This window comes from Leptinotarsa decemlineata, unplaced genomic scaffold (genome assembly GCF_025532065.1).
Source record: "Leptinotarsa decemlineata unplaced genomic scaffold, Ldec_3_MD MMD2_tig00026299_RagTag_RagTag, whole genome shotgun sequence".
Classification (NCBI taxonomy): Eukaryota; Metazoa; Arthropoda; class Insecta; order Coleoptera; family Chrysomelidae; genus Leptinotarsa; species Leptinotarsa decemlineata.
Window position 1 is genome coordinate 3,857,651 of NW_027412676.1, and position 21,660 is coordinate 3,879,310.

The 21,660-nt window shown below is 30.9% G+C and overlaps 1 protein-coding gene and 1 long non-coding RNA gene across 2 annotated transcripts in view; one reads left to right on the plus strand and one right to left on the minus strand.

Annotated features, from left to right (window-relative positions):
* The first annotated feature begins 920 nt into the window (after window positions 1-920).
* On the plus strand, window positions 921-21,660 carry LOC111503753 (uncharacterized). Its single transcript, XM_074180713.1, has 9 exons — window positions 921-1,058; window positions 1,114-1,199; window positions 1,368-1,924; window positions 1,978-2,192; window positions 8,685-13,901; window positions 13,955-14,020; window positions 14,292-15,005; window positions 19,355-19,615; window positions 21,472-21,660. The coding sequence occupies exons 1-9, from the start codon at window positions 1,020-1,022 to the stop codon at window positions 21,526-21,528; spliced, it is 7,212 nt and encodes a 2,403-aa protein (XP_074036814.1). The 5' UTR covers window positions 921-1,019; the 3' UTR covers window positions 21,529-21,660.
* Window positions 975-21,660, minus strand: part of LOC141484966 (uncharacterized) — a 29,633-nt gene continuing 8,947 nt past the window's right edge. The window contains exon 2 of the long non-coding RNA XR_012466907.1: window positions 975-6,739. This is a non-coding gene — a long non-coding RNA (uncharacterized lncRNA). The remainder of the gene's footprint in view (window positions 6,740-21,660) is intronic.

Consider the following 21,660-nt stretch of genomic DNA (forward strand, 5'->3'; position numbering starts at 1 on the left):
TGCCTTAGTTCCAATGTTCCCGATAGATGTCACGTATGGACGTCTGGCTCCATCCTTGTGAGGATCAAAAACACAGAACATTTCAGGCTTTCGAAGTGGTTCATTGGCAATCATTATCATCTTCTTCCATATCACAATAAACAAAGTATCTAATAAATTTAATGTATTTTTTGTTTTGTAAAAAGTTCTATCACATCTATTTCCAATTCAATACTTGATAAATTCTTGACAGTATCAAAAAACCTTAACACAAAAAATAAAAATGTTTTCCTTTCTTACAGCTGATCATTAATATTATTCACAATAACCCAAAGATTTTCAATGGCTTCATTCCTATGGAAAATTTCAGATGTCTAATAATGTTTTGGAATCGATGCCGTACAAGAATAAATGACCTTCAACCTTAACTCCAGGATAGGAGGTTAACCTTTCTACCACCCTATGTACAAACTAATTTATACAGCATAACAAAATAAATGACCATTGTCAAACACGAATTGTGACCTATTATTCTTTCTCACTTTCTTTGTACGGCGTTTCCAGTCGTAATTAGTATCTAAATTTGTAAAAACCACAAAATACTTTTTGACAAATTCAATCCTCTTCCAAAATGTTCACGTGCACCACTTTCAAATGGCGATATTATGCAGGAATTTTTCAACTTAATGAAAATTATATATTTTTAGATATAATATAAATTTAGCATGAGGTTGCAACCTATTAGCATTCAATTAATTTGGAGACAGATCATGTAACCAATGACGTAACCATTGAAGACAGATCACGTAACCAATGACGTACCCATAGTTCTGAAAAGTTTGGTTTTGAGCATTTCCAAATAAAATGGCTTCTTTTGTCGAATGTCAGAAATCAAATTCAACGGATATTTTTTTAAATGGAATCAACGGTTTTGCTGTGGTTTTGACTTTCTTGTGTAGTTCGTCTTATTTGCAGGGAATTTTGAAGTTGTGATAGTATATGAGTGTTTATTGAAAAACTATTTGAGGCTTAATTACATCATGGATAATCCTGTATGGGAACGAATATTGGTGGATTGGGCAAGTGATAGTTATTTTCAGTATTTAAGAAAATGATGTTTATTATTACTTTCAGGTGAATTGTTTGAAATTGTCCAAACCAATACACAAATTAGAAGACCTGAAGGATGGAATATTTTTCAGCAATTTACAAAAAGTTATGTAGGTACCATGTTTCTCTTTATTTCACTTCTCTGATCTGAAATTTTTGTAATGGAGGGAATTTAAGGGATACTGAGTTATTTAAAAATATTGAAAATCAAAATGCATTTGTTTTGAATGACTTTAAGATTTGTTATTTCACATTCTTTTACATGTATTATTTTACAGAAAAAAATCTTCAGAAACGGAATCGGATGTTTTAACATGTTTATTTCTCATTCTAAGTCAACATTATCCACACTTTGAAATACATAATAAGGCGAATATTCACTTGAGTGATTTACCATATTTGGATTTGTGTGCAGTAACATCTTTGTTGATGCACTACACATGTATACATGACAGACGTGATGTTTTAACTTCTCCTTTATGCCATAATTTGCAACAAGTTATACAAATCAATATCAAAAACTTTCTGGAAAAAGTACAAGATTGTTCTAAGTTAACCAATGAAGAGCTTTCCGCTATTATAAAATGTTGCATAGAAGATAAAGAGAATGAAGGCGTTGACCAATGTAACAGTTGGTTGTCAGTTTCGGCTGGTAACAGTCCAAGAGGTAGTCCACTATTAGATATTTTGAAAACACCTGCTTCAAAAGTCAGTAGAATTTTGGAAAGAGACAAAGAGATAGCAAGACTCAGAGCGAATTTGGAGTTAGTTCAGGAAGAAAAAGATAACCTGGAAGAAGACTGGAAGCAACAAATAGAAAAAAATAAGAAATTAGGTGAGACTGATTATAGATCTGAAATATATACAAATTAATGTTTTGTTTCACAGAGAAACAGCTTAATCAAAAAACTATTGAGATATCGAGGCTACGTAGTGAAGTCATTGCCTTGGAAAATCGCACTCCACCCCATTACCAAGATAAAGATTTCAGGGAGAATCAGAAAATCTTGCGAACTAAAATAGAAAGTTTGGAGCAAATCTTAGAACAGTGTGACAGAGAAAATGAACAACTTCGAGATGAAAGAGATTCAGGAAGAGCACAAGTGAGTAAAAACTGAATATTTTAATATTTGTTTCAGAAATTACTAACATTGCAGTCTCAAAGGCTTATTGCGTTTTTCTCCCATCATTTTTATGATAATATTCTGGACATAATTTGGGTTATCTCTAAATTGTTTACTTTTTGTGATCCAGTGCTTCACATTTACAAAAATATGATCTCTATTACTTTGTTGTGTTGCCTACTGCTAAAACAATTGTTGTACAGCCCCATTTTGGTCAGGTATTCTCTTGATGGACAGTCCCCAGTAACAACTAACCGTGTAATTGTTCTGTAGCCGATATTTTCCATGTATTTTTTGTTTTTTATTGACCCACTTGTCATACCAGAGTGTCCAGGTACCCGGTATGAAGTCAATCTATTCCTCAGTTCTTCACGATATTCCAGACCATTTTCAATGTCACTGTTGGGTTCATCAGTGCCCTGATGAACCCATGGCTTCGAATTAATGAATGAATACGTTTATTTAGGAAATCCTAATATACATACAATAATAATAATATACAATAATAATAATAAATCAGTAAACAATAATAATATGTCCTTAAACAGCAATAATAATAACTAATAACTAGAGTCATACATATGACTGTAACCTAACAATGTTGAGAAATAAAATAGAAAAGGAAACAAAATTCAAAGTCAACTAACTTAGATAAGACTATACTTACAATTTAAAACATACTGATACATGATAATAAATGTTAAGGTTTAAGACTACTGATGTTCTGCATCATTGAGTCTTTTCCTACAAAATTGTGTTTGTTTTAATATAGTTGTTTAGTTTACATTTAAATATATAAATACTTTCGCTTTGTTTTATATCTTTTGGCAGCTTATTAAAGTGGTTTAAACCTTTATAAAACAATATTTTCATTGAGCTGGTTAATCTGCATCTTGGCAAGTGAAAAAGATGACTTTGTCTTGTCTCGTAGTTGTGAGTAGTATCACGATAAGTAATGAATTCATCAAAATAAGATGGTAACATATTATTAATAGTCTTAAAAATAAATATCATTGCTGATCTATAGAATCTTTCTTGTATTGATAACCATTGTAATGTGTCAAGCATAATCTTTATGCTTGTATAATGATTACATTTTAATATGACCCATTCCACGATTTTGTAGTTTTTGTAAAGTCAAAATTTTGTTTTGATCACACCCATATAGTAATGTACTACAATATTCGAAATGAGGCTGAATGATTGTGTTATATATAGTGACCTTGGAAGAAACTGACAAATGATAAGAGATTCGAGTAAAAAAGTAAAGTTTCTTTGATGTTTTTTTAGTTATGTATTTGAAGTGTGCATCATAAGATAAACAGTTGTGTAACATGAATCCCAGGTATTTAATTTCGGTTAAAAATTCTATTTTTTATTTATTAATTTCCAAAGAATAGTAAGTTATGTTTATATATTTATATTTATATGCTGTGGTCAGAATCATGGCTTTTGTTTTAGACAGGTTTAGTTTTAATTTGTTGACGTTCAAGTATTTATGAATCTCCCCCAAGCAGATATTTATTTTTGTCAAAGCTATCTCTAAATCTTTATGAGATGTTGTTAACATTGTATCATCAGCAAATAAATTCATAAAGTCACAATTTTGACATAAACTGATGTCATTATTATATATATAAGAAATAAAGGGCCTAAGACACTTCCTTGAGGTACCCCAAATTTTGCGTTAATAGGAGATGAGAGAACATTACCCACTTTAGTGATTTGTCTTCGATCGCTTAAGTAGTCCTGAAACCATCCTAGCACTGTTCCTTTGAGACCTATAGCTTCCAATTTTTTCATTAATATGTTACGGTCAATTGTCTCAAAAGCTCTTCTTAAGTCTAAGAATACTGTTACAACATAATCTCTGTTGTCAATAGATTGAGTCCATTTACTAATCGTAAGTTGTATAGCCGTTTCACAAGAATGATTTTTCCTAAAACCGGATTGATTACTTATGAGAATATTATTGGCCTCAACATAACTTAGGAGCTGATCGTATACAGCCATTTCTAGTAGTTTCTCCATTCCTGGTAAGGTGTTTACTGGACGGAATTCTCCCGCTTTATTAGTATTTTTGATTTTGGGAACAGGTACTATTATGCTAGTTTTCAGTTGCTCAGAAAATTGCCCATATTGTAGAGAGATATTTATAAAATGTAACAAAACATGACCAATGACTCCAAACGTAGCTTTAATAAACTTGATATCTAAGATTTCTGTTCCAGATTTATTTTCCAATCTATTAACAATTCCTGTAAGATCTTTCAATTAAAGTTGATTAAAACTTTCGAAACTAGAGACCGCCGTAATTTCACCTTTCCATGAAGTAGTAGTCTTAATTGATTTAACAATTTCTTCTAAGCTGTATTCAAAATATTTGTTGAAAGTTTCTGCTATTTCAGCTTCATCTCTAAGGATTTTTACTTGTCCTTCTCCTTCAAATTCAATATTGTTTGTGTCAACTCTATTAGACTTAGTATTAATTAGAGATTTAATGGTTTTCCACATAAGTTGTTGGTTCTTAGAGCTTGAATCAATTTTATTATAATAATATTCTTGCTTTTTAGTTTTCAGTAAACTAACTACATAGTTTCTTAGACTTTTATATCTTTCCCAGTTGACTTCACACCTGTTGTGTTTGAAAATTTGGTATGCTTCATCTCTTTGCTTAATTATGTCTTTTAGGTCCTTGTCAAACCATGGAAGACTATTTTGGTGAGAAAAATACCTCTTGACTGGAGCAATTGTGTTGACAGTATTTACAGTCTTATTAATAAAATCCTCATAAAATCTTTGAATGTCAACACAGTTTAGTTAATAATTATTGTCAATTAATTCCAAACAAATTTTATTCATGTTTTCGTTTCCCAAATTACGATAACTCTTTAGGGTTTTTGGTGAGTTGGATATTCTATTTAATAGGTTAACGGAGACTAAGGAATTATCAGTTATTTTGGGTATATTGTGAACTACTGTTTTAAGTTCAAAGTTACTGATGACATAATCAATTAAGCTTGCACTAGTATAAGTAATTCTAGTACATTCTTCAATACTTTGATTTATTCCAAACATATTCAATAGATTTTTGATGCGTGTCGATTGAACTTCATTACTTTCAAAGTTAATATTAAAATCTCCAGCTAATATAAATTTTGATTTTGATTGAGAAAGATCTCTGCATATATTTTCAAAATGATCAATGAATATTGTGTGACTTGCATTAGGTGAATGGTAAAGGGCACCAATTAACAATTTTACATTATTATTGTATTTTATTTTTATAATTAGTTTAGAAAATATTTTTAGGCACCAATAATTTTTTTCTAAAGTATAGTTCTTGTAAATGGAGTATTGCAAATGAGATTTTACATATATAAGAACCACTCCTGTATCTCGGGAAGGTGAATCACATCTAATTGTTTTATATCCCGTTAGCATTATTTCACTGTCCTCAATGTCAACAGTGGTACGTGTTTCACTAAATAATATTATTGATGGTTGGTATGGTAGTATGGAATTAATTATTTGGTCTCTGTGTGCAGTCAAACTTTCAATATTACCATATATAATGTCTGTTTTAAGCGGTATATTAGGATATTCGTTTAGTTTTTTTCATTAGAAACTTTATTTGCTATTATGGGTACATTATTTATGTATTTGATTGTTTTTGAATTATCACCATTTGATATTAATTCTTGTAATTGTTTTTTAACGTTAAGGTAATAATCTTTTTGTTTTTTGGTCTGATCTCTAAATATTCTAATGCCCTGTGGAATATTGTTTCTATTATTTTTTATTTTTCTTAAAATGGTAATTGCTTCATTTTTGTTCATCATAACTACTTTTATTAATCTATTTTTATTTGGTATAACTTTTCCAACTCTAAATATTGTAATGTTGTCAAGATTAACATTGACACTGACTTTCTTTAGTATTTCCTTAACTACATTTGCATCTTCTTCTTTTCTTTGCAAAGGGGTTGTTACTTGCGCCTCTCTAACATTAGCTACCATGATATTAGCTTCTCTTCTTTGGCGTTCTAGTAGTTCCATAATGATACTTTCAGTTGGAGTAGTTTCAATGTTCCTTGCACATTGTAAGATTGCATAAAATTCAGCCCGGAAGACTGACCGACTGGGTAAATGAAATGAACATGTCTCCCAACTCAGTAAATTCCATCCCATGTTCGATCTAGGACTCCACAGTATACTAGATGTTTCTGCTGAGCATGCTGTCGCTATGACTGTAGTGTCATGGGATCTGAGAAGATGTTTGATGTTCGTTCTTCCACATATTTGAAAATTTCTCTTTCTCCCAATTGCATGTAACTTGGTGAATTTTCCATTCTGAACTGGTCCAATCTCGCTAGGAGTTAGATTCCAGAATACCTTCAATGATGCTGTTGGAGTGGTTTTCATACCTTCCGTTATTCTCCAACAAGTCGATTTTTAATCCAAGGGGGACATGTTTTTGTAACTCAACTGATATACCTCCTTTCTCGCCCTTTGGTGAGCATCACCCTTAAAATAAGAATAGGGAAATTGCTAAGTTTGACATCATTAAAATGGTAGTTTTATAAGAAATTTATCCATGTCAGTCCATGTCACTGCATGTCATGAAAAATATAACAAAAATTTAAAAAAAAGATGTACATTGTATCAATCTAAAAAATGGAAAACCGCAAATAATACACATCAATGGTTTCGGTTGTTTGAAGGTGGTTGACAATGTTTCGTGGTGCATTTCATTAGTTCGGATTTCCATTGTCTAATATGATATAAATTGATTTGAAATCCCCGAAAATTAAGCAAAAAAACTGAAATTACAATGAAATAAAATACAAGCAACAACCAACAAATAAAAAAAATTGAACTATTAACACGAGATGAAAAATAAAAATTATTAACAAGAAATGAAAATTAAAAATCAAAAGATTCCAAGCTAAGTTACTTCACGATGTTTCGATTGTTAGTATCCACAATCGTCCTCGGATGATGACTGGACTTAGTTAGATCTCGGAGGAATAAGTCCAGTCATCACCCGAAGACGATTGTGGATACTCCAATCGAAACATCATGAAGTAACTTGGCTTGGAATCTTTTAATTTTTATTTCTTGTTAATAATTTTTAATTTTCGTTTCTTGTTGATAGTTCAATTTTTAATTGTCGCTTGTATTTTATTTTATTGTAATTTCAGTTTTTTTGCTTAATATAATTGTTATTTTTTAGCTAATATTTTTAATTTTTATAGATTCCTTCAGGGATTTCAAATCAATTTATATCATATTAGACGATGGAAGTCCGAACTAATGAAATGCACAATGGTTTTGGTCTTATCTTGATGGTAGATAGAAATATGTACAGATATCTCACATTAAGGATGATGGACAAAACAACAGCATGCACTGTTCTGATTTTCTATCGATAAATGTAGGGGTTCCATAGGGAAGTGTCCTTGCCCCTACACTTTACGCAGATGATCTGTCAATCCTAGTAGCAAAAGACTCCTTAGAAGCCATCCAACAAAACTGTGATGACAAAAATAATACTTTGTTTGGTTCTCAAAAAAACATAAATTTTTTAGGCATAATTATGAATGATACATTAGATTGGGAATTCCATATCAGAGAAACATTATCTAAACTAAACAGCAAAATATACCAACTGAAATGCCTACGAAAAGATTTCAACTTGTCCATTCTTAAAAAAATTTTATTATGCTAAAATTCAGTCACGACTCACATATGGAATCATATTATGGGGTTCAACATCAGCAGCTCAGAAATGCTGATAAAATGCCTTAGAACATTATTAAATGAAAGTAGGAGAGAATCATGTAGAGTTGTAAAACATTATTTACCAATCTGAAAATACCTCCTTTCTCTTGCCTGTGTATTCTAGAAATATTTTATTACATATTTAAACATATAAAAAGCATTAGCTCTCATAGTAATGATCACAGTTTTTTAACGAGATTTAACCACCATCTAAAAACACCTCGAAACAATCTGAATGTAACTCTCAGGGGTCCCACCTCCGATGGTGTAAGCATTTACAATAAGCTTCCGGAATCAATTAAATAGGAAACTACTGGCTTCAAATTCAGAAATTATCCCAAAACTTTTCTGTTGTCTAAATTGTTTTATGATATCGAAAAATTGTATACCAGCTAGTCAGATACTTTCATTCAATAATATATTTTAATTTACTTGATATCTATTTTTAAAATTGTCAGTTTTAAATGTGGAATGTGAATTGACTATATTTAATTGTGTTTTATATTACTTTCACTGTAATTTCTAAAACCAGTGAATAAAATGAATGAAATAAATGACTGAATGAATTGCAATAATTTTTAACTACAGCCCATTCGTTAACAGAGGCATAATAATTTATAAAAAATGTTATTGTTTTTGTAGATTAGGTAGTCATTTATTACAAATAAAATCCTGGTATCAATTTCAGATTAAAACCTTGGAATCGCAATGTAAAACTTGGCTGGAAAAGTTTATTGATACCGACAACAAGCTCCAAAGTCTTACTGTACACTCTGAAGAACAGGAAATAAAATTTGAAAACCTCCGAATGCACTGCAGTGAACTGGAAGGTTTACTTGAAGAGCTCCGACCTAAACATCATAATGATAGTTTTACCGAAGAAAGTTTTCGAGGTGTAAGATTGAATCGTCGTTCGAAAAATTTAGATCTTTCGCCATCTTGTGAAAATTTAGCTCATTCAGTAGTTGATGTACAGCTTAGGGAAGTTCAGAAAGAAAATGAGTATCTCAAAAATGCCCTAGAAAATGCTAATACCAGATCCAAAAGGCTGAATGAAGATCTAGAAAAGTCTGTAATGGAAAAAAATATGGTAACAGATGAAAGGGATAAGTTCAACAAAGAACTTGTTGAATTCAGGAAAAAAATTGAAGAAATCATATCAAATAACAAAAAATTCATTAGAGAATATGGGCATATTTCTGCAGAATATGTGACCTTCAATGATAAAAAACAAAAAATACAAGAAGGCTGTGATGATTTCTCAACTCAAAATGATCAACTAGATATGCAAATGATAGCAATACAAAAAGTGTTGATTAGTCTCGTGAATGATCTTGAAAGGGAGAAAAATCTTTCGAAAGACTTGAAAAAAGATATCCACAAACTCATAGCTGAAAAAAATGTAGTAATAGCTGAAAGAGATGAACTGGTGTATAAACTTGGATCATCTAACAAAAAAGTTGATGAGCTTATTATCGATAATCAGAAATTACTGTCTGAATATCAAAATTTGTCTGAGAGTTATGAGTCACTTATTCAAAAATACCAAGTTATATCAAAGAATCATGATGAATTGCAAAATAATAAATTGAATCTTGAGCAGGCTCTTCAAAACAATAATTATATTTTGAAAAAACTTGAAGAAGACATTAATAGAATGACTTCAGAACGAGAGAATATTATACAGGACAGAGATAGGTTCATGAGTAATTTTCATATTGCTAATGAAAAACATAATGAACTGAAACTGGAAAATGAAAAACTGCTCTCTGAATATAACAACTTGAATCAAAAATATGAAACTCTCAATCAGGTGAAATATAAACTAACTAAAGAGATAGATGACTATATGTTGATGTGTAAGCAACTTGATGAAAACCTAAAAAAAATGCAAAACAAAACTGAAAAATTGGATTTGGCATTCAATGAGGAATCTAATATTTCAAAACAATTGAGAGAAGATATCAGTAAGGTTACTATGGATAAAGTAACTGTGATGGAAGAAAGAGATAATCTAAAAAATGAACTTGAAAAATTGAATCAAAAGTGTGATGGAATCATCTTGAATAATAACAAATTACTGAAGGAATATAATGAAGTATGTCAAAAATTTGAGATATTAAATTCTGAAAAAGAAGAAATACTAAGAGAATTTAAGAAAGCCGCTGCTAATGCTGAAGAACTCAAAGTACAATATAATAATGTGAAAAGAGACAATGAATACATTGAAATAATCCTTCATGAAGAGAAAAACCTTTCCAAGCAACTGAAAGAAGAAATCAACACCCTGTTACTATATAAAACAAAACTAGCAGATGAAAATAACATGAAAAGTGAAACAATTGAATCACTTGTACTGGAATTGAAAAAATCAAATGAAAATTATCAAGAACTCATCCAGAATCACAATGATTTAACACTAGAAAAAGAAACTTTGAGAGGACAAAAAGATGCACTTTTCCTTGCACTAGAAAATGAAAGATTATCGGTTGCAGGCCTTTCAAAAGAATTACTAGAAGTGAAAAGTGAACTTGAATGTTGTGAGATCCTAAAAAAAGAATTGTGCAAAGATATAAAACAAAAATCAGAATCTTTGGAAAAATGCATGAATGAAAGTGATGATTTATTAGAAAAATTAAACATAGCACTTTCTCAAAAAGATGAAATTTCAATTCAATTTAGAGAACTTTCACACAAACTGAACACGGTCAGTTCAGAGAAATATCAGTTGGAGATTGAGAGAACTGATTTGTCAGATACAGTTGAAAAATTTGTTGATCAAGTGAAGGCATTATCTATGAAAAATGATAAGCTGGCCACAGAATTGGATGAAAGTATTAGAAAATGTGAAACAATGTTTAATTTGCTAAATACAGTGGAGTCAGAAAAGGTGGAGTGTACAGAAAAATTGAAAACTGCTGAAAGTGCATATCATCAAGCCATAAGTGTGAATTCAGCATTGAAATCGGATTATGATAATCTTAAATTAACGTTAGAAAATGTCAAATTAGAAAAAGAAATGTTTGAAACTAAAATAAAAACTATGAGTACAGAATTGGACAATGTTAAATCTGAAAATGACCAATTTCAAAACGAGTTAGATAAGGTTATCAAAAACTTGTGTGACAGTCAACAAGAGAAGTTAGAATTTTCTAATTTGACAAAAAAACTAAAAGATGAAAAAGACAATTTGCACATTAATTTGTGTCAAGTACAGGAAGACCTAGAAAAAGTTGAAACAGAGAATATTCTTTTGAACAACAAAATTGAAACATCAATATCTGAAAAACAACAAATTTCTGAACGATTTGATAAAGTTGCTTTTGAAAATGAAAAACTTTTAATGAAAGAAAATGAAAACAAATCAGATTTAGAAAAGGTTACTGAGGAAAATGTAAATTTGCTTGAAAAGTTGAGATACCTACAACAAAACCATACACAACTTACCGAAGAATTGAGCACATGTAATTCAGAAAAGAATGAATTGTCAGAAAAAGTCAATAAAGCTCTAAACGATATGAAATATTCAATATTGGAAAAAAATATGTTGTACCAGAAGTTGGAAAAAACTGTAAAAGATTTTGATGAAAATTCTGAGAAATTCAACAACACCTTGAAGGAATTAGAAGTTACGAGGTTAGAGAAAGAACAGTTGAGAGAGGAATTGAGCAAAGTAATATTGCAGAAATCTCAGTTGAAAGAAGAAATGGAAAACGTTGATGTAACAAGGATTCAAAATGAACAGAGCCTTTATGAGAAACTTTTAAATTCAAGAGAAGAAATAAAAAGTCTCAAAGAAGTGAAGGACCTTCTGGAGAAAGAAAAATGTGACTCGAACAGAAAATTGGAGGAGTGTTCAGAAAAAATGGAAAATATTCTAGCGGAGAATATAAGATTAAATCAACATTTAGACAGTGTAAACTTGGAAACCGAGAAAAAAAATAAAGATCTTCACTTGTCTTTCGAAAAAATCGATAGGCTTTCAGCAGAATTGAAAGTGTACGTTTCAGACCTAAAAAGGGCTCTTGATGAAAATTCTAATTTATCCTCAAAATTAGAACAAATCTCGAAGTCATTGGATATTTCTGAAAAAGAAAAAGATGAAATAACTAGAGAATTTGAAAAAGCCCAATCCAGTAATTCAGTCATTAAAAAGAAACTATCTGAGGACAGAAAGCATCTGTTCAGTATTCTTCAAGTAATATACAATGAATTGGGAACTTATGTTTTAGAAAATGAAGAACACCTTGAAAAATATATGTCACTCGTTGAAAAATTCAAAATAATTTCAGTGTGTGATCAAGATTTGAATAGTAGTGATTGTCATGTGTATATGGTAAACGTTGATAATCCAGAAGATGAAGGTGCTATATATGATGAATTAAAACAAATTATAATTCAAATGATACATATGATTATTCTTGATAAAGACTATATTTCTGAAAAAATACTACTCTTATCTCAAGAAAACATTAACTATTCACTGCAAGTGGAAACTCTTAGTTCCGATTTGCAGACATACGAGGCTGAGAATGAAGAACTTTCTAATATGTTATGTGAGGTTAAAAAACAAATGGAAATCGCATTTGATAAACAGAGTGAAAGCTCCAAAAATCTTGAAATGTTGTCCGATGAATTGACTCAGTACAAAGTAGAAATTAATAAAACTTCTGAGAAAATACACAATATAATCAAAGAATTAGAAAATGGCACTTCTGAAAACGGCAAGCTTACTAAAAAACTAGAAAAGAATCAAACACTCCAGCAGTCTGTGGAGTTATTAGAAAAATCATCTCATGATGTAACTAAAGAAATAAATCGACTTAATGGTGAAATAAAAGACATTTTACTCAAATTAGATACAGCAAATGAAGAAAAAAGTAAGATACTGCTCCAGCTTGAAAATGTCTCCAAGGTGAAAGCAGAATTTTCAGAAGAATTGGATAAGGTTTCTCAAGAGAAAGCCGAGTTGTCAGAAGAAATTCAAAACATGAAGAAAAAAAATTATGAAACTTCTGAATATGTGAAAGATTTGTTGAGTAAAATCGATCAATTAACTGAAGAAAATGCTCAACTGTTAGGGCAGATCACAATTATATCCAGCGATTTGAATGAAAAGAATAAGCAATTCCATTTGCTTGAAATTTCTTCCAAACAACTGAAGATAATTGCTGACGAGAAAGCCAATATTTTGGAAAAAGTGTCGGAAGAAAATAAAGGTATTTTTGAAATTGTTGACAGATTATCCCAAGAAAAATATGAAATGGCTTGTACAATAAATCAAATATCACAAGAGAAAATGGATTTGAAAGAAAATTTAGACAAGCTGACCAAAGATTTTGAATGGCTTTCCCAAGAAAAGACTAAATTAACAGAATCTTTTGAATTGAGTCAAAAAGAGTTACAAAAAGTAAAAAAAGCACGGAATGATATACTAGAGAGTCAGACAAAAATTATGAAAGAAACTGAGAATAACATTGTAATGGCTCATCAAAGTACTATGGACATGAAGCAAGAATTGCTGAAACGATTAGAAGAGTCAGAAAGTAAGAAGGCACAATTAGAAACAGACATGAAAAAAGTCCGAGAGGCATATGTATCTGTGGTTTCGGCGAACTCAAAGTTGGAACTTGAAATTGTGAATCTTAGGAAAAAGATTGAAGACAAAAACTCTCGTCTAGTTGAATTTATACATATCAAGGAAGCCTATGAAAAGCTTCTAGAAGAAAACAGTCGGTTAATGACAGAAGTAGATACAGTAAAGTATAAAAGGTCCAGGGATAAAGAAGAATTTGTTAATTTGTTGAAAAAAGAACGTGAAGAAGCTGATTCGAGGGAGAGCAAGAGAGTACGAGAAGTGAGAAATGAGTATGAAGAAAAGGTGGAAAAAATGAAAGACAAAATGGTATGTTGGGAATCATTATTTATTATAAAACATCAATTAAATTTTTATTTCAGTTGAAACTGTATAGAGAGGAAGTCAATAAAGAGATACAGAAAGTAAAATTTGATCCTACTGAGACGGTAAGTATTTCTATAAACGTTAGTCAGTAACGAATGTATACTATAATTCCAAAATAGTAGACACTAAATTCTCAGAAATGACTGAAGTTTTTGCCTTAATCTGTCTTTTGCAGTGGCGTACGGAAATTATATTATACAGATGAGAAAAAATGATGATGAAATATATAGAATCACAACCTTGACAACAATGTTTTCATTTTAATGAAATAATATTTCTGAGAATGTAGTGCCTGCTATTGACGAATTGTACTATAATTCTTTGTTTTTTTAGGCTTTCATTCAAAAAAGAAATGAAGATCTCACAAATGAACTCTTTGAAGCCGAACAGAAAATACATCTCTTACAAACTGAGATTGAAAGGTTGAAAACAAACGAAAACGAAGTAACTAGAAGCATGTATTCTTCCAAAGAATCTTTACGGTCTCTAAGAGGAAAAGAAAGTTCGGCATTTCAAGGTGGATTGAATCGAGACAGTGTTATATCACGAAGCAGTGTTACCTCTCGAAGTAGTGTCACCTCTCGAAGTAGTGTTACTTCCCTACGTTCAAGTAGTAAAGAAAATGAAGTTAGAAATAGACCAAGTTCGGTAGTAATAAGGAAAGGAAATAGTGTATCAGCCATGCATATACCAAGTGCGAAAAATAGGACTGAAAATGATAGAAAGTTGTCCACATTACCTAGATCAAATATAATGGAAATTGAAGAAACATTAACAATATCTCGAAGAACTTCCATAAACAATGTTCCAAGTAACATTGGTTCAAATTTGGAAATGGAAGACGAGGATGATGATTTCAACAATAAATATTTGGCTGATCTTAAGGCAGGAAGATGTCTGTTGGGACCATCAGATAATGATACAAATGCTGACAGGTTTTCAGAGTTAGCTTGGAGAAACTCTTTGGTACCACCACATTTAAAATCATCCTACCCTGCTGAAACACAATTTATCAGTCCATCCCATTTTAAAGAGGATGACATAAAGGTATTTCATAGCACACTGTTCAGTATTAGTTTGTCTCTTTGAGTTTTGAATATGAAACAAACAAATTCTTTCATATATATCTCCAAAAATTTATTATGACTGTCTTTGCTTTTTCAACTAAAATTTTGTTCAATTTTGAGTGAGTAAAATGTTTTTCGTTACAGTTACATCATAAAATGTTGATAAATTATTTGTCTTATACTCTCAAGTAGCTCTTCTTTGATATTAGGTTTATAGTAGATTGTAATTGGAGATTTCCTTTTCAAGACCATGAAATTCATTTGTGCCTAGGGCATCCTAGGAATCCACTACTTTTTACGAATTTCAAATGTGCAAAGCTCTTTTTTGATACAACACATATTTGCTATTAATATATAGAACAAAATTTGGGCTGGTAGGTCATATTCAAATGGAACTTATGGTACTAAACGTTTCATCTGCTAAAATGGACATCTTCAGCAGTGGTTGGCAGCGATGCATAGCAACCTTCTTGTGGGTTCATTATACAGACCCCAATATTACACATGTTTAAACCATGAAGCCATAGAGATTTATAAGCATCCGAACAAATTTGATAGAAAATAGGAAGTTACCAAGATTGACAAAATATGGTACCCAACTCTCCGCCAATGCTCTGTCAAACCTAACAATCAGGAATGTTTTCCTCACCATTTTCTCTCTATGAATATCAATTAATTGCAACATAGGTCAGTCGCTAGCCAAGCGGTTCGGCGTGTGTGCTTTGTTCACTCACTCGAATTGACTGCCGTGTTGGTCGGTGGTTCAAGCCCTAGTCTGAACGATCGATCTTCACTTGCTACCGTCCAACCCGTGTTAGGAATCACACGTTAAAAGGTAAGACCTCGTTAATCCTTAGCTCGCACAAGTTTCGACTTCTGAGGGTTGTCGTTCGTAGGGGTGCGACAGCTGGTTAACGGAAAAACAGATTTTTTTTTAAACAGATAGGGTCCATTAATGAGTCTGCCAAGTAGAACCACTCCTGAAGATGCTCATCATAGTTATGGGTGAAATGTTCAGAGTTAATCTTTCCATTGGGCCAGAGCCACTCAGATGGATAACCAAAGTTCGAAAAACGTGTTTGACTGGAAAAATCAACAACTTGATGCAAAATTTATGTTTTTTTGTTTTTATCTTTAAACAGAGCTTTCAAAAACCATTGATACATTTTTCAATAAAAAATATTATTTAAAATGGGATCAAGTGGAAATATTACTTCTTGATTTTGAATATATTTAATTGATAGAATCCAAATTACCAAATTTAATAGTACTTTTCATCTGTTAAAGATTTGTTTAGCGTTTCTTCGGGTAATAATTTTAGGTAGAAACTGTTCATATTTATAAATATTATAGTGAAATATATTGAGAATTAATCAGTTTTTTCAAGACATTTTGAAGATATACCAAGGGTTTTAAGTATAATGAAAAAACTTTATATAGTTTATATTATGGTACAAAACTAAATATAGAAGTAAATTTATATTATAGGGTTTTCCTGCAGCTGAAAAAGCAAATGCGCCACTGGAATCAATGAAGTCGCCCCAGAGCGCCAATTAATTTTTATTGTTGTTTTTGTTTTATTTTTATCGTAGTTTTAATAAACTTCACATACATTAAAATTTCATTATATATTATAGATTAAAAATAAAATGGCTCCTCAATTCAATATAAAATGTTATTTTCATAAATGAAAAAATATGGAAAATGTAAATAAAATTGAATATTAAGATGTAGGTATCGATAAATATTAACATTCTCCACACATGCATTATATATTACAAACAAATTAGAAATTAAAATCTAATTTTTCAGGAATCGGCAAATACTTTTGCTACTGAATACTAATCATATAATTGTTTGAAACTATATAAAATAAACAAGTAGTAATGCCATTACTTCTGTCAGTCCATTTTTAATATTATAAAGAAACAAGTGTCTTCAATTCAATACAAATAATTCGATTATTATTGATGCAGTAAACTTTGATAATGAAAATAAAATGAATTTAATTATTATTGAGCAGAAAACTTTGAAAATTTAAATAAAATGAACTATTCAAAAAGCTTTTGAGCTTTCTACTTCTCCATCTTCCGTAGGAACAAATTCAAAATAAAGAAAAGAGAATTGAAACTTTCTATGTGTTTCATCACTTTTATTTGTAACTAACGTTACTGCAGTTTCGTCCTTTAAGGACATTTTCAAACTTAAACTTTAAACTAACAATGGTTCATTACATTAGCCCTTGTATACATATACCACCCCTGTAGGTAATAACAGATGTACTTGGCTTGATGGAGTACGTGAATTTACAGTTTACAATGCGGATTTGACAATTTGAAAAGCATTAAGTGAACTAAATCGATTTGATCATTTAACAGGTTGCGCCCGCAATGTTTATGCTTGTGAATTCCCAAGGATTCTAAATAATTGAGTTTGTAACCCTTTCTTGCATAGTGCAAAATTTCCGTATCGTTTAGATTCGGAAACTTGTAGTTGCATGCCAAGGAATTGTTTGAAAACGTCGAATCATTTTTTCCTCTTCTGAAGGACCTTTCATGTTCAGCATACCGTTTTTGGAAATTTCGACCACATAAACACTATTACACTCCGGACACTTAAGCTTATAAACTCCAGATTTCTCCAACTTGTCCACCTTATCTTTGGCATTGAAAATGAAATCAGATAACCTGGCATGTGGTCTGAATGCCACTTCCACATTGTTTTCTCTGAAGAAACCCGCAATTTCCTCTGTTCTTTTTCTAAAATATGTTAGAGTTAACCATTTCTTGATTTCTGAGATTATACCTGAGATATACCTGAGGGTATATTAATCACTAAGTTAATTTACAGCTTTATTTTCTGGCTAACTTCTGACAGAAAAAAGCAGAGATAATTGCGGGTTTCTTTCAAAAAAAACAAAGTGGAAGTGGCATTCAGACCACATACCAGGTTACCTGATTTCATTTTCAATGCCAAAGATAAAGTGGACAAGTTCTAGAAATGTGGAGTTTATAAGCTCAAGTGTCCGGAGTGTAATAGTGTTTATGTGGGACAATGTGGTCGAAATTTCCAAAAACGGTATGCTGAACATCAAAGGTCCTTCAGACTAGAAAAAAAATTATTCGACGTTTTCAAATCATTCCTTGGCATGCAACAACAAGTTTTCGAATCTAAACGATACGGAAATTTTGCACTATGCAAGAAAGGGTTACAAACTCAATTATTTAGAATCCTTGGGAAATTCACAAGCATAAACATTGCGGGAGCAACCTGTTAAATGATCAAATTGATTTAATTGACTCATCGGTTTTCAAATTAACAAATCCGCATTGTAAACTGTAAATTCAGGTTCTCAAGCCAAGTACCTCTATTAGTACCTACAGGGGTGGTATATGTATACAAGGGCTAATGTAATGAACCATTGTTAGTTTAAGTTTGAAAATGTCCTTATAGGACGAAATTACAGTAACCTTAGTTACAACAAATAAAAGTGGTAAAAAACATAGAAAGGTTCAATTCTCTTTTCTTCATTATGATTTCCTGCCACGTAGTAACAGCTACATCCTTCAAATTCAAAATAAACTCTCAACAAAGGTGTGTGGATCATGCACAAAAGATACAGATACAAACTGTAAAAAAAAGCTTTATTTGAAACAACTTCACAGGAACATTCAATTACGTGAAAGAAGAAGTCCTTTCAAAATTGCTACTCTCATGAATATCGAATTACACGAAAAACACTTTTTTTCCATTCAGTCTGTGCTCCAAACATTTGTTTTGGAATTGAAACAGCGATCATTGACAGGAAAAACTACACGTGAAATTTCATATCAAGAGCATTGATATGAAATTTCACTTACATATAAATCCAGCATTGTTGAGATATACTTCTTGAAGTTTCAGGATTGAAAATACTTGTCACCAATACCTCATCACACCTTTTTGAACTACATTAATTTTAATCCCAACCATAGCATCTTCATTTGAATTTAAATAGTAGATATTTTTCATGGGAGATTAGTTTATGAGAAACACGCCTTTTGATTCCCTACTCCATCTTTATATAAAAAATGCAAAATATTTTTTTCATTAAAGGTCTCTCATGTTCAATGGCCATCCATATAAAATTTGAGTATTACATTCAATGATTAAAAAAAAAGGTAGTTAATTTGATAATAATCTTATGAATTAGCAAATATGCTATTGAAATATTATCATTCCAAAAAACGTTTGCTGGACGGCCCACATTTTGTAACAACACTTTTAAATGGTGCTTATTTTTTTTAACATATATCTAAATGATTTTATTCATTTCTATATTTTTCATAGTCAGGAAATATTGGATTGGATGACAGCCTCAGCAAACTCCTTCCTGGAGAAAAACCACGCCAAAAAAAAGATTTTGGCACGACCTCCTACAAGAAACCAGGTCCTCCGACACCGAGCAAAAATGGCGGCCGTTTATCACTTCAGGGAAATGAGGTTCAACCTTTACGTGAACACAATGACAGGACTTCTCCTAAAAAAACTACTCCAAGTAGAATCAAAGCATTATTCATGGGTCGAACTAGTCTAAGGGAAAATTCCGAGGTACACTTAAATGATTGCTTTTTGCATATGATCGAATGCTGTAGACTAGTGGATGAGAATCACCGCCCTGTTCCTCTTTGTACTGATTCTTGCTACAATGCCACCTTTAGAAAATCGCTCTTCTATTTGCAAACTCTTTCTAAACCTTGCTGCAGTTCCAAACGTGAAAATAGGAGTGATTGTTGTTTTAGAGCTTTTGTTCTTGGTAGGATGTGGGTGTGTGCTAAGAAACTTTGCATTCTGGTGGTATTTTCTTTTGTGGCATTCAAATACTGTTGTCATGTCTTGAAGTCAAAGTAGTGAGACATGTTTTGTTAGAATTTGGTAAGCTAAATGTAAAAACTTTTCTTAATTAATCGCATGATACATCCTAACATTTCCACTAACTTATTTCTCAATTATTTAATTTGAAAGGAGTCTATTTTGAGGAAAGTTGAATTTTTTTTGGAAAAGAAACGTTTTGGCTTTCTACTTCTCCATCTTTATACAAAATTATGTGTGGGAATCTTCGAAAAAAAGGAAGAAAGCAATTAATTTCCAAATATTTTTTTACAAAGATGTAAATCATTCAAAGAAGTAACTTTCAGACAAAAACTGGAAGAAAAAGCTCTCTTGAAACAACTAATTTCATATAAACATTGAATTACACAAAAGAAAAAATATTTTCTAAACAACTACTTTTATTTGAAAAATGAATTATACGAAAATAACTTTTTTCTATTCAGTTTGTACTCCAAATATTCGCTATGGAATTGAATCAGATATCGTTCATAAGTATGCTACACAATATAGTATATGAAAGAGATGAAATTCCATTTACATGGTACACTGTCATCCTCAATGGTGGACATCTGGAATAAGACACTTGTGTTATTGCCTCTTCACCAATCTGCATAATATTACAAGATGAAGCACTCAGTTCATTCATAAAATTATGACTTTATGTCACGAATTAATCAAATCTGCTCGTGTTATCAATGACGGTACTTAATGACATTTATTCGCTTATTTAATTTAATCCCAGCCATAGGAATCTTGTTTGAATATTTTCAACAACGAATAATTCTTTATATTTGCTTTACTGGCATAATTGAAAAACTTCAAATGTTGACATTTTTTATTGATAATTAACTTGATAAAATGTAAATAAAACCATACATGCTATTCATCTAAAGATTATGTATATTACTTCTGTTGCAAAGTAATTATTAGTTTGATTTATTTTGAAACAGATTTCTTTTCCAATTCCAAGGTTGTATTGGGCTTTAGTAGCATATTTATAACTATTGGTTTTACCTAGGAATTTGGAAAGAATAAGAATATTGTTAATATTACGAATCACCTGTTGAAATGTATTCGATATACTCTGAAATTTAATTTTGCATAGTTGATACAAAATTCAATTTCCACCAAAAAACAGGAGAGGTGAATTCTCACAAGTAGTATTTGAAGTATTTTCTGTGGTTTGTAGACATATGTTTCATCTTCACTGGCTTATATATCGGCCAAAAACATTTTTTTTATCACTAACATTAATTTTCTTGGAATTATGTGAAAGCTCATCTCTTATGGTGTAAAGATTACCACCAAATGTTTTAACATCATTCTAGTTGCTTCATTATTCTATAAAATGTATGGAATGTATTAGAATTCTTTTTTTTCACTTGCCAAGCAAAGTAAGGTGCTTGCTTTGAAACACTTTTAGAGTAATCGTTTGTCTAGAAACATTGATGAATATGTAGTTTTTTTGATTTTTTTTTATATGTGCTTCACTTGAATAGAAAGAAGTCAATATTATTTTTTAATTTTAAATCATTTTTTACTTAACAAAAAATAAGTATGTATTATTTTTACAGAACCATTCCACTCCAAAGACCAATAAGCGACTGAGTATTTTCCGAAAGCAAAAGTAATGGAAATGCAACTTGCCAGTTATTTAATAAAATGTATTAATTCTTCTTATTTATTTATGTAATTTATGTTTTAACTGTGTTGACGAAAATTGTTTGTACAAAAACAAATAAAAATTATTTCAGTTTTCTAAA